Source organism: Triticum urartu, chromosome 2A (assembly GCF_056163025.1).
Source record: "Triticum urartu cultivar PI428250 chromosome 2A, HENAU_Tu73, whole genome shotgun sequence".
Lineage (NCBI taxonomy): Eukaryota > Viridiplantae > Streptophyta > Magnoliopsida > Poales > Poaceae > Triticum > Triticum urartu.
Genome location: NC_141874.1, coordinates 116,048,976 through 116,062,747, shown reverse-complemented (window position 1 = coordinate 116,062,747; position 13,772 = coordinate 116,048,976). Strand labels below are relative to the sequence as shown.

At 46.1% G+C, this 13,772-nt stretch overlaps 2 protein-coding genes and 1 pseudogene across 2 annotated transcripts; 2 read left to right on the top strand and 1 right to left on the bottom strand.

Annotated features, from left to right (window-relative positions):
- Nucleotides 1-1,666: 1,666 nt before the first annotated feature.
- DPE1 (disproportionating enzyme) lies at nt 1,667-6,784 on the top strand. The gene is made up of 16 exons (XM_048699305.2): nt 1,667-2,064; nt 2,618-2,680; nt 2,803-2,891; nt 2,973-3,033; nt 3,532-3,610; nt 3,913-4,049; nt 4,135-4,293; nt 4,386-4,462; nt 4,597-4,736; nt 4,942-4,973; nt 5,062-5,136; nt 5,525-5,597; nt 5,716-5,804; nt 5,922-5,966; nt 6,041-6,193; nt 6,299-6,784. The coding sequence occupies exons 1-16, from the start codon at nt 1,717-1,719 to the stop codon at nt 6,401-6,403; spliced, it is 1,725 nt and encodes a 574-aa protein (XP_048555262.1). The 5' UTR covers nt 1,667-1,716; the 3' UTR covers nt 6,404-6,784.
- A 583-nt stretch (nt 6,785-7,367) lies between these two features.
- LOC147984196 (U6 spliceosomal RNA) lies at nt 7,368-7,456 on the bottom strand (annotated as a pseudogene).
- A 3,761-nt stretch (nt 7,457-11,217) lies between these two features.
- On the top strand, nt 11,218-12,812 carry LOC147984195 (protein FAR1-RELATED SEQUENCE 7-like). Its single transcript, XM_087539702.1, has one exon. It carries the CDS (start codon nt 11,253-11,255, stop codon nt 12,624-12,626), a length of 1,374 nt encoding a protein of 457 aa, XP_087395828.1. The 5' UTR covers nt 11,218-11,252; the 3' UTR covers nt 12,627-12,812.
- The last annotated feature ends 960 nt before the right edge of the window (nt 12,813-13,772 follow it).

The window sequence follows — 13,772 nt, the reverse complement described above, 5'->3', positions numbered from 1 at the left end:
ATTACACTAGAATCTCTGCTATTAAAGGAAGTTGCCTTCCCTTTCATCTCTTCTTCCCCTCCCATAAATATATGTTCTTTTCTATCATTTTTTTCTAAACAGACCCCCACCTCCTCATTTATAAGGAAAGAAACCCTTGCAAAGCAATCATCAGGGAAAAAAATCTTCAATAGCCAGAAATCCCTTGCAAGCAAACAACAAAAATACATCACGTAGTTGTACGTACACATTCTCAATCACATTATATCTTTCCTTACCTTTGTGACTTTGTCTATGGGTTCTCTCCCCCTTAACATATTTCAATCTCAAACCCAATCAACAATTTTCTACGTTGAAACACTAGAATAAAGTTGCCCCTATTGCAATGCATGAGTATTTAGCTGGTAGTTATTGGAGTCGGGCACTCTTGCTCGCCAAACCATTTTTCTCATTCTCTTGCCGCATCTGAATGAAGAAACCTAGTGCTATCTCTCCCTCTCTCGTGCATGCTAAATGTGTTGGCGGTCGAATAAGCACGCACGGTGGCATATAGGTTAGCCTCCATCTCCAATTCCCCCCTAGCCACTCCATCGTTGCAAAATGACTTACTAATGATGACCCAAAATACCCATTAACGGCAGTAGGTTGCACATCACTGCTAAGTGCTCACTAGTAATAGATAACCAATAAAGGGCATCCACTCAACATTCATAATTAGGTACTAGTGACAAATGGCCCATCTGCGCGCATCACTAGTAGTTCGTCCAAGCCTAGCTTAGTGACATGTTCACGCCCCACCACCAACCCAACGAGGAGGAGATGGTGTTTGGCCTTTTGGCAACCCCTTAAAGATCTGAAGAGCTAGCCTGAGTGCTTTCTTCGTACTCTAAATTTGTGCCTTGGGGAATCCATCGCCAATGAAAAAATTATCGACCATAGTACTTACGAACCAGGGAGAGAGAACCTAGATCTAAGATCCGACCTTGTTTGTTGGAGACTTCAACCAGTTGCAGTGAGCTCACATGGGACACTTAATTTTGTAATGTGCGCCCCCGGTACGCTGGAGGAGTGCTTGATGTGTGGTGGTGGACCCGACAATCATGGAGTGTTTGATGTGTGGTGGTTCCTCGACTTAACGTTGTAGGAGGTGGAGATGGTGGATGCAACAACAATGATGGACAACGACAATGCTAAATCTAACGATGGTGTCGCAAGAAAGAAAGTGAAGGGAACTCGTGAGCATGTCCGGGGTAGATAGATAGATAGATAGATAGATAGAGAGAGAGAGAGAAGTGGGGCGGGCCAGTGGGGCGAACGCGACGCCTGATGAAGGACATCGAAATGCGTTTTTATGATAGGAGATAGTGCTTTGTAAACTTTGCCTTGTACATTTCCGATATGTTTTGACGAGAAGAAATGGTGTCGAGTCGACAAAAAGGAAGGGAGTTGAGTGTGGACTGTGGATAACGTACGGTAAGAAAAAAGCGTGTGCCTTCAAGGAAAACGTATTTCAGAAGCACGCAGATCCCCAGAATGCCCACCACGTGTCAACGGCGCAACGTCATCCCACCGGAATAGGCTTTGACCCCGTGATCCGGCGCCTCGTCTCACGCGACGCCACCCACCCCGCGGCCACCGACAAGTGGGGCCCACGTTCACCCCGCGCGCCCATATCTCCCTTCTTCCTCCTCCCCCCTTCCATCCCCGCTCCGCCACCCCGCCCCGCCCCCCTGCCGCATGGCGCTCGCGCGAACCGTCCCGCTCCCGCAGCTCGCTTCGGCCTCGCCCCTCCGCGGACACCGCCGCTGCCGCCTCCTCCTCCTCCCCGCAATGCCGCAGGCGCGCGGGGTCGCCTGCCGCGCCGCGACGACGACGCCGGCGGCGGTGGCGTCGGTGGGCGTCGGGGAGGACCTGCCCGAGGGGTACGAGCAGATGATGCCGACCGTGGAGGCGTCCCAGCGGCGCCGCGCGGGGGTTCTGCTGCACCCGACGTCGCTCCGCGGCCCGCACGGCATCGGCGACCTCGGCGACGAGGCCCTCGCGTTCCTCGACTGGCTCCACGGCGCCGGGTGCACGCTCTGGCAGGTGATTACTGACACGCATTGCCCTCGGAGTTACCGAACTGCTGGCCTATTAGGTGCCATTGGCGTGCAACAGTAAACACTCGGCTCCTAAAAAAAACTGATGTGGATGTTGGGTTGTCACTTGTCACATATAGGCACGATAGAAACACTAGACACTAGACTGTTTAGAAATTGGAATCACAAATAAGATGGAGGGATTCAAGCCATTTATACAGTGGTTACAAATATACGATGTAGCACAGTTTATCATTCTTGCTGCACATTGCAATGCTGATTGATTTTCTTAATATTCTCTGAACCGCGATAAACGGTGATGGTGCGCGAAACAGTGATCGGGCAGTGGGATGAAATAAGCTGAAGGACATGAAACAACACAAAAGCAACCTCTCCCTGTTCTCTCTGACCATTAAAATTAATTCAGTGATTTTGTTGCTTTTGCAACATGTCTGGGTTTTCCTATGCTATTTTGATGTTGCGGTTATGTCCTTTTAATTGCCTTGTGCATTAAGCTTAGTTTCTGAAATGCTGATTGTCGGTTTGATCCATGTCCACAGGTTCTTCCACTTGTTCCCCCGGGAAGAAAATCCGGGGAGGATGGTTCTCCTTATTCAGGACAGGTGATGCTTTATGTTAATTACAACTTTGTTTGCCTATTTCAGAGTTAACTTTGTACCAGGTACTTTAGCCTATTTATGGCAGTAATTCAATGGTAATAGGGAACATTCATTGCATTTTGCAGGATGCAAACTGTGGTAGTACCTTATTGATTTCTCTCGAAGAGCTTGTTAAAGATGGGCTGTTGATGGAAGACGAACTTCCTGATCCTTTGTGAGTTTGAATTTCTTCGGTCACTTGTGAAGGCACCTATAAGTTTGCCGTTGACCCTTTGTGTGTTTAAATTAATGACAGAGATATGGAATATGTTGAATTTGACACCGTTGCTAATCTGAAAGAACCTCTTATTGCCAAGGTTAGTTATTAATGGTTGTTATATCGGTCATGTCCTTTCTGCCAGAAAAAAAGACCCGTCAGGTCCTCTCTGTTTAATGTGCAAGCTTATGCACACTTCCTGTTTTTCTCCCTTGAATGTGCTATCCTACCAGCCTGGTACAATATGTATATGTTTGGATGACTTATTGCATTTGTAGAATTGTTGGCTGCTTCTACATTCTGAAAACGCCAGAATAAAGTTATTTAAATGATATTACCTTGGCCTATCAACAGCCCGAGTACTACTGTATGGTAGCATGTAAAAATGGTTCCTCCATTTCATTTTTGGATGGGCCATACAAAACATTATTTTTCATTCTGTGTACATGGACATTCTTTGGTGATCAAGTTTAAATATTCTAGGTTTGAGAACATATTCATAAAAACAAAATTAGTGCTCATTGACAAAAGAAAAGCACTTCTCTATCATGAAGATTGGTTTCAGTGAACAGCTTATAGATAAATCTTTTTATTCTAGGCAGCAGAGAGGCTACTACAGAGCCCTGGAGAGCTCAGAAGGCAGTATGACGAATTCAAGAAAAATCCAGATGTTTCAGGCAAGAGATCTCGATTTGCTGTCGAAACAATGCTTTCCGCGTCTTTCATATTCTTATTGGGAAAAACACATCTGTCTCTACTGTTAACATAAGGTTTACATTTTCTAATTATAAACCATAAACTACTCAATCAAAATGTTGGGCAAGCACCAAGGCTCAGATGACAGTCTTAATTCAGCTGGTTTCCTTTACAAATACGCTTCTTTTCTGTTCAAAAGGGAATATAGCAATGGCGTTGATGTCTGAAGTGATAACATCAATACATAGTATAGTCTATAGTGCTTATCTCCTCTTCCTACCAGGTTGGCTTGAAGATGCTGCACTTTTCGCTGCTATCGACAATAGCATCAATGCAGTGTCCTGGTCTGAGTGGCCTGAACCGCTGAAAGATCGCCATCCTGGAGCCTTGAAAGATATATATGAAAACCAGAAGGACTTTGTGCGTAGCTCAAACTATTCGTTTTGCAATGTAATTGTGTTTTACAAAAATACTGGCATATTTATATATTGAACCTGTTATGCAGATAGAAAATTTTATGGCACAACAGTTCTTATTTGAAAAGCAATGGAAACGGGTTCGTTCACATGCACAGAAGCTTGGCATCAGCATAATGGGTGACATGCCAATATATGTTGGCTACCACAGCGCAGATGTTTGGGCAAACAGGAAATCATTTTTGCTGGTATACCTCAGTGGTTTCTCTTAACGAACATACTTCTACTGGTGAAGAATTTAAATTTTCTAAGTTTTTTTTATTGTTCTCTGGTTGTAAAGGATAAGAATGGTTTCCCCACATTTGTTAGTGGTGTTCCACCTGATGCGTTCAGTAAAACTGGTCAGTTATGGAACAGGTAGAAGCTTCAGTTCCTGTCAATTTGATTTTTCCTAGTTCTTGTCTGTTGCGTTTCCAGTAACCCTACACTCCCTGTGACATAATAAAAGGTTGAACACACTGTTTCCTTTGCTAAATTTGCTATTTTTGCAGCCCATTGTATGACTGGAAATCTATGGAAGCAGATGGCTTTGCATGGTGGGTAAAGAGGATTAAACGTGCCCTTGATTTGTATGATGAGTTCCGTATTGACCATTTCCGCGGGCTTGCTGGTTTTTGGGCAGTTCCTTCGGGTAAGCTAAACACATCACTGCGCTTACCTGTCTGCATAATAAATACTCCCTCCATCTCAAAGTAAGTGACTCAACTTTGTACTAACTTTAGTACAAAGTTGAGTCACTTATTTGGGACGGAGGGAGTATTATACTGCAAGTAAATTTGCTTTTTTTTGGAAAAATGGAATTCATTATGCTAATTGATTAAGCTTGCACAATGTAGGATCAGAAGTAGCGATGTTTGGAAGCTGGAGGGTGAGCATTGACTTCATGAATGACACTGTTCCCTTTTCTTCATAAAATCTTTGTTGCTGATGTTATCTCCTGTTTTCTTTGGCAGTAGGCTGGACCAAGGAATGCCTTTTTTGATGCGCTTTTCAAAGCTGTTGGTAGAATAAATATAATCGCAGAAGACCTGGTAAACACTGGAGCCTTTTCTTTTAACTGTTGAAAGTGAAATCTGGAATCAAATGCATAGTTTTTTGGTGGATTTGTGCAAACTTGGAAACTAAAAAAAGTACTAGCCATGATTTAATCATAATATTGGCTGTTGAAGTATAGTTGCAGTCAGCTGATTCGCTTATTTCGTGCTCACTGGCAGTGCCAGAGCCACAACCCTGTGGGTCAAATACACAATTACCTATAAATTTACACTGTTTTTAGTGTTAATCTCATGAAATTTGAGTATTTGACAACTATAATGTGGTTTTGCAAAAATATCTGTCTGGTCAGCTGGCCCCATAATCTTAATGTGGCAACCACGTTTCATGCTTATGATTCTCTTTTCATTCCAAAACTAATTGTAGGGGGTGATAACTGAAGATGTTGTTGAGTTAAGGAAGTCTATTGGGGCTCCGGGGATGGCAGTTCTTCAGTTCGGTAATAGTCCAATTGCAATATGAACATGCTTTCTTTCTATAAGGAACTATGGCTCTGAGTACACGTGAAATATTGACTCAGATTTGAATGGTCTAATTTCCATTTGTATACTGGACAGCTTTTGGTGGTGGTCCTGGCAACCCCCACTTACCTCATAACCATGAATTGAATCAAGTTGTATACACTGGGACACATGATAATGATACAGTTAGTACCCTAACCCCTTTCAAAAACTCCTTTATTCACATCTTTTGTAAGATTACATTATTTACAGTTTTGGAAGTTAAAATTTAGTCCTGACACTTTGAATCATGTCTTCCTCAGGCTGTTGGCTGGTGGCAAAGCTTACCAGAGGAAGAGAAGCAAACTGTCAGTGTTTAGCGTACCATGACACGATGTCTGGTGCCATGTCTTCCTAATCTTACCCCCTGTACTTCTTTCAGGTGTTCAAGTATCTACCGCAGGTCAGCAACTCGGATGTCTCTTGGGCGCTAATTGCTACTGCCCTCTCTTCCGTTGCGAGGACTTCCATGGTAACCATGCAGGACATACTCAGCCTTGGCAGCTCTGCTAGGATGAACACTCCAGCTACACAGGTTACCGGCTGCACACCGCCTGCTTGTAAAAGAGCTAATTTACAGCTAGAATAAATAATCAGTAGCCTCGTGAAGCTTATTCTCTCTTCTCCTTCTCATCCGCAGAAAGGAAATTGGAAATGGAGGATACCAAGCTGTGTCAGCTTCGACAGCCTTAGCCTCGAAGAAGCAAAGCTGAAGGAGTTGCTTACGCTGTACGGCCGGCTGTGAATTTCTTGGTTCTTCAGCACCACTCCTGTGTTCTCTGTCTCTTCAGGCTCGGAACTGCCAGACGGTACTGCCATAAACTAGCAGCCAAACATGAAGGATCTGGCTGCTATTGTTCCGCGGGATGTTGGCACCTGTCCCCGAATAATAGGGTTGTGTTGATTGGTTGCAAATTCACATGCTTGAACTTGAAGCGTCTTGCATGTCTACAACTTGTTTATTATGGTGTATATATAGTCCTATGATAATAAAATGGTAGTCCTTTATTTCCCCATTTCGTCTATGTACTATTGTAACTCATGAGTCTTGGAACTCTTGATAAGTGGGATATGTGTATCAAGTTCTTTTTTACATTTCAGAGGAAATTATGTGTGTTAAGGTTTACTTTTGTATTTATCGTGTTGTGCTGCCCTCAGCTGGAAGGAGGTATGAAAGGTCTATTTTACCTTGCCAGATTAATCTGCTTTTAGGCGAAACTCGCTGGTTGAATGCAGCCAAATGTTGATAAATTGGCAATCTTGGTTATACAGTATGCTTGCTTCCTGTTGTGAAGAAAGCACAGGAACGTTGAGTGTTAGTAACTCCAGCATTCGAATAGAAAAGATGAAGACAGACGTAAAATGCAAGCACAAAGCAGAGCACCGTCCTCAAGGGCAACAAAGGCTTCGTCAGGAGGAAAGGGACCGGTTTGTTAGAGAAAGGAGTAATGAAATGACACATGAGGAAAGCCTGGGCATATATATATATATATATATATATATATATATATATATATATATATATGCAATATACTAGGGAGCAGAGCGCAAAACCTCGAAAGAGCACCGTCCTCCAGTTGGAGGACCTCGTTAGAAGGATTTGGAGCAGCGGAGGGATCTAGCCGTAAGAAAAAAAGCAACGAAAGGACACGAAATGAAAGCCGAGGGCCTATCTGAAAAATACCAGGTACCAGCGCGAGAAATCTCAAAAAAATTTGGACCATTTCTCGATTTGTGCTTGTCATCCTTGCGCAGGCTGTATCGTTCCAATTTTATGAAAGCGTCGGGCTTATAAACTGGTCGAAACCTTCTTCGCTAGGCGATGTGGTACTAAACAGACAGGGGTCCTCTTCGTGCGCGCGTGCGTCCCGCAAAAGCGCAGTAAACGGTACATGGGCCGCATCTGCGTTTAGGCTGGGTGTTCCTCTTGTCGGCCCACTATACGAAGCGGGCTGAAAACATACAGACCGCCTGCGTAAGGCTGGCCCTTCGTCCCATCTGTGTATGTAACCCTCGAAAAAAAAAAGAATGTGTGCATGCACCTTTTGGTTTTCACAAAGCCATCTGAAGTCAACCTAGTCAACACCTATGCCAAGAAGGATAGGCAAATCACTCAGGGACGCAAAAAATGGGTCAAGCCGGAGGGAGAGTTGATTAAAATCAATTTAGATGGAGCTTTCCACAGTGAACTTCGTACAGGCGGTTGCTCTCCAGCATGCATACCAGTGACAGTGAAGCTCGCCCACTGCTGAGCAACTGGGCATGGGCAAGGTTCTGTTTAAGACTGACTGCATTACTCTCAAGTCTCAAGCAAGCAAGCAAGCCATCCACAGCGATGATTTCGATACGGCCACGCTTGGTGCTCTGTTTAGAGAAGCCAAATTACACCTCAGTCTTGATTTTGTTGATGCTAGTTTTGAATCTTGTCCACGTGAGTGTAATAGGCCTGCTCATGAGCTGGCTGCGCTGGGTGCCTGGCAAGTTCACGGAGACCACACGTTTGTGGTTGACGAACTGTCCGGATGTACCGTAAAACGTTTGGTGCCCGGCGATTTAGTCGAGCCATAATGGAATGCTTGGTGTTTCTGTCAAGAAAAAAGACAACCTATCTTCCACGAGCTTATTGGATAGGGGCAAGGGTATCGAATTGGACTAATATACGTTTTGCTGTTTTCTTCAGGGAAAAATATAAATTTCATTCAATATAGAGTTGCAACTAAGAGGCAAAAATTTCTCAATACACGGAGGATCTTCATGAAGCCATACCGAGTCAATAGACTCAGTACGGCCATAATTAACGAGTCGATCTGCTACCTATTATGTCCCATTTAAGCTTTTATGAAGTAAACTCTTTGAAAATCCAACTCGGTGCCCAGGCTCATCTGCTCTTAGTCTGAAAAAAATTCAAAACAAATATTAAAAAAATTCAAAAAAAAATCTAATTTTTTTGTGGTAGATAATTCGATCCGTGAGGTCCGTTCCAAATTTTAACTCATTCAGATATCTGAGCAGCTCTTGGCAAAAAAAATAAATCAGGTCAGAACAGTGTGTGAACAGTAAACTTTTTTATAGACCCCGGTTTTGTCTTTTTTGCCGAGAGATGCACAAATGTCCAAATGAGTTGAAATTTGAAGCAGGCCTCACGCATCAAATTATTTACCACACAAAACAAATTTGAAATTTTCTAGTATTTATTTTGATTTTTTTCCTCACACGAATGCATCTAAGCCGCCCACGAGCGAAAACGCCGCGTCCGTAAACTCCTTGTCCATGAGAGACGTGATCTCAGGAGCCATGCATCCCAAATTTGGTCCGCTCGATGTTAGTCTGGATGCATTTTGGACTCAAATTTGCGTCCACACGGACACAAGACGAACATGGGACATGTCATCTCGGTGTCCGCCTTGGGCTCATTTGTCGGCCGTCCAACCACCCGCTTCGGTCATAGTAAATGCCAAGCGCACGTTCAGGCCCGCTCGTCAGCCATAGGAAGTGTCTGTGCCCCGTCCTTTTTTAAATGGCAAGCGTGCAGTGTGTGTGTGTGGGGGGGGGGGGGGGGGAGCACATCCACTTCCATCCCCACACCAGTCCACATCTAGCCGCTGCCATGGGCTTCTTCGGCTATGAGCGTGGCAATCATGACCACGAGGCAGGCGCGCTGTGCCACGGCTAATTTCACCTTGGTGCCGCGGGGGCGGTCGACATGCGACCAACTATACATGCCCATGCACCGGGCGCACTACCACTGGGTAGCCAGTTAATTCCCTTTCCTCCCGATATACAGTACCTCGTTTCAGGTTTCCCGCTGTTGCATCTATACCCCACCCTTGCAGGCGCCCGTTGCCTCTGCTCCGTTGTTGCGTATGTAAAGAGATGTTCTTTGCTACCAACAATTCTTTAAGTACGCGGTGAAGTAAATAATAGTGCACTTGCTGACAGTAGAACCCCCAAGAAATATCACAGTATAGGCCGATATCTTTGTGCAATGTCATTTACAAGCTATGATCCAAAGTCTTGGCAAATAGGCTGAGAGAAGTACTGGATGAGATCATTTCCGAGGACTTATTAAATAGGGGTGCTAGCTCGGATTCGATTACAGAAAGTCGAACTAGAAGCGGATGAGTATCGAATGAATGGATACTCTGAGATAGAACGAGAAAAAGCAAATTTGATTAATGCTACTTCTATTAGTTTGGAACAAACGGAAAAGTCTAAAAATGAAACCCTTTATTTTGAAAAACAAAGGGCAATGAATCAGGTCCGACAGCGGGTTTTCCAACAGGCCGTACAAGGAGCTCTAGGAACTCTGAATAGTTGTTTGAATACCAAGTTACATTTCCGTACGATTCATGCTAATATTGGCATCGGATGTTGCCTCTCGATGTACAATGCGTACTTTGCACGCTAGTTGGAGACACCATCCGTATATACACGAATGCGGTCAGCCGATACACGAACAAACTGGTGCATATTTGGTCTGTATTTTTGCAGCGTGGCCGCATGTACGTGTAGACGATTTAGATAGGACTTCATAACCTGCTAGGTCAGGACCCAAATTTCTTCATACGATTAGTACGACATGTGTTGCTCCTTACTCGAGAATAGTTCATCGTTGGAAAGATACCAATATGTACATACACGATTAGGGCTAGAAAAATATCGCAATACACAAGTTTCAACCCGGTGGATCTTAGATATCAGGATCCCTTTAGGAGAAAGCATTTTTTCCTTCGAAAAGGAGACACCTGCTTACATACGACCATGAACCTGTTGGGTCCTTACTGTCAGCCTCTACATGTACTGTACTCTGATGATTGTCGTTTGTTGACTACATTGGCAAAGCATGCACCAAGGTGGATGACTACGTTGAGGCCTCGGACAATGCCTTGTGTATGCTTCGAAAACCGACTCCAAGGCATCAAGGGGAACATTTTCATTCAAGCCATCTTCACCGTCTCTAAAGACAACACCACCACCTCCATTCCATTCTTATCCATCTATGTACAATCAAGTGTGAATTGGTACATTGTTGGTGTTAACTGTTGTATACTTGTATTGGTAGTTGGTGCCTTGTGTTTTGTTGGTGAAATATCATTATTTGGCATCAAACACTCTCTGCTGATTCTATATGATTTAAGTGGACATGTTGCTTCAATCCTATATTTTGCTTCTTTCTACACTTTTGGAATTGAATTGTGCGAATCAAAAGACCCTAAAATAAAAAGTATAAAGCATAGAAAACTGTTACTATAGAAAAAAAGAATATAGAAAATTGTTAGGATGTGGGCCGCGAGGGCCTGATCATTAGGTAGTGGGCTGCGTGGGCAGCGGTCTGAGCTGTTTCTACTCCCTAATAACGTTTAGGCCCTAGCTCCACGCTTGCGTTATCTCTTTCTCCACAATTCCTCCTGCCGCAAAAGCCATCTCCGCAGCCGCCGCCTCCCCTCCCCCGCCGAAGCCCCGAGGTACCCACCCGCCTCCGTCCATGTTACTACTTGCCGATCGCCCTACTTGGTTTGCATCTTGCATTTCATCGATGGTGTACTCGTTTGATTCTTCAAATTGATTTTCGGCAGTACGGCACAAGATCGACCATGGCGCTGATCGGCAGTGACGACACGGCGGCGGTGCTCGAGGAACTGCGCCGAAGGAAGGACGAGGACCACCCCGAACATTTCCACCATTACGAGGTCGATGCCGCAGGCCACCTGAAGAGGCTATTCTGGGCCGACGCCGACTCGCGCCTCAGCAGCGTCCGCTACAGCGACGACGGCGTTGTCGTCATCGACACCGTGTTCCGGACGAACAGGTACGGCGCGGCCTTGGTCCCCGTCATCGGCATGAACCACCACCGCCGCCCCGTGCTCCTCGGCTGCGGCGTCCTCACGGACCAGTCCCCCGACTCGTACGTCTGGCTGCAGCGAGCCTTCATGAGGTCCACCTGCCAGGTGAGGCCCAAGTCTGTGATCACCGACGGCAGCGACGCGGTTGCGCTCGCCGTCGAGACCGTGCTCCCGCAGTCCAACCACCGGATCTGCTCGTGCCACCTGGAGCGAGGCATCAGGGAGCACCTCGATGGCTATTCGGCCAAGGCCGGCTTCAGGTCGCTCATGTTCGAGGACAGTTGCTCGCCTGTGGAGTTCGAGGAGCGATGGCATAGTTTCGTGGCCAGCCACAGGATGGCGAGCAACCTGGAGTGGCTCTTGAAGATGTACGTGAGGAGGGAGCTCTGGGCTGCTGCCTTCGTCGGTGACAAGTTCTTACTCGGCATGGTGACGGACCAGAGCACGGAGTGCCTCTGCCTATCTTCGGGCCTGCGCACGGGCTTCTCCGAGGACATGACGCTGCTCGCCCTGCTCCGGCGCGCGGACTTCAGGTGCAAGTACATGCGCGCGCAGGAGGCCGAGCTCGACGAGGAGGCTGACAAGTCCCGCGTTGCGCTGACCACCGAGCACAAGTGCCTCGAGGAAGACGCGGCGCGGTCCTTCACGCCGGCCAACTTCGCCATGGTGCTGGAGGAGATCAAGGCGCTGGACGACTTCGAGATCGTCGACACCCTGAGCAGCAGTTCCGACGGCTCCGGCGACAAGGTCTACACGCTGGATCTCCACGGCGAGCTCTATAACGTGTTGCAGTCCCCCGGCGGCGACGACCAGCAGGACGTCCTCAAGTGCAGCTGCCGTAAGATGGAGCGTGACGGCCTGCCGTGCCGGCACATCCTCCACGTGCTGGAGCACGAGAGGGGGTCCTCCATACCGAGGAGCTGCAAGCTGGGACGGCTGCAGCGGCAGGGTGGCACAAGGTACCAAAGGCTCGGCGTGATGGAGGCGCTGGGGCGGCAGGTGTTCGACCTGGCGTCCCAGGACGCCGACGAGTTTGAGGAGATCAGGGGGTTCTTGCAAGACTGGCAGCAGCAGCGAAACTACTCTGCACGCGACATTGCAGACATGAGCGGTGCTGATTTCTAAAATAATGCGATCTAGTTGATGTGCTTTTGTCGGTCGTGAAGAGATCATGCAGAAATCTATTGTCTTGTGACTTGCACCATCTACTTCTACTAGTATCCATTGGTAAGCACGTATTTTAGTGTTCTATTAAGTGTGTCAGACATTACATATGAGATACACATGAAGTGTGTTAATTATGGATGCGAATTGCTGTCATTCTAATTATCTGCAGCTACTAAAAGTGTTTGGTACTTTAGGGGCTGTTTTGATTGTTACTATATTTGCCTTATATTGTCATATTATTTTTGCCACACTTGCCTAATTTGAGTTGCTTAAATTGTTAGCCACATTTTTGCTTGCCTAAGGGAATCTTGCCATTTTTTTATGTCTATGCCATGTGGGGTTCACTAATAAAAAATTCCTGTCTTAAGTGTGGCTAGAACCAAACACCCACCTAACTTGGTCAAACTTGCCTAAGGTAAGGTGTGGCAATATGTGGCTGGAAACCAAACAGCCCCTTAGACTCGCAGTGGGCGCTATCATACACTTATATCATGCATACCCTAGTATCAATGTATCATGCATATGATAGTATGTCTTGTGGTGCAAGTGAACTCGTGAAAACGGGCTGATTCTTTGTTCGGGAAAATATGTCGCTTTGTTTGCCTCTCAGTGCATATGTAGCCACAAATTTCCTGCATACATGTGTGCTTCTTTTCAGTTTGTGGAATGAATTATTAGGTACTGACGAAAAAGAGATTTCCCTTGCCATCGTATTACATCCGAGCAAAATGATACAAACACACGCCATCATTACACACACACACACCAAAGGCAAGATACAAAGGTGCCGGGCATCGACTCACCTCCCTAACGATTACCAAGCACACTACATATGAGCAGCAACGAACCGCTTTGAGCCGACGAAGACCACCACCAAGATGAGAGATCCACCGGGGAGAGGTCACATGGACAATGCCAGAGCGAGCACTGCAAGACGATGCCTTCAAGAAGGGCAAGACTACGCATACCTGCCACCGTCAGATCCGAGTTTTCTCTTGGAGCATCATGAAAGGAGTTGGGAACACTGCACCAGAGCCTTCAAGGAGGAACACGACATCCATGGACGTCGCCACCGTCGGCCAATACAAGGACTGGGCAAGTGAT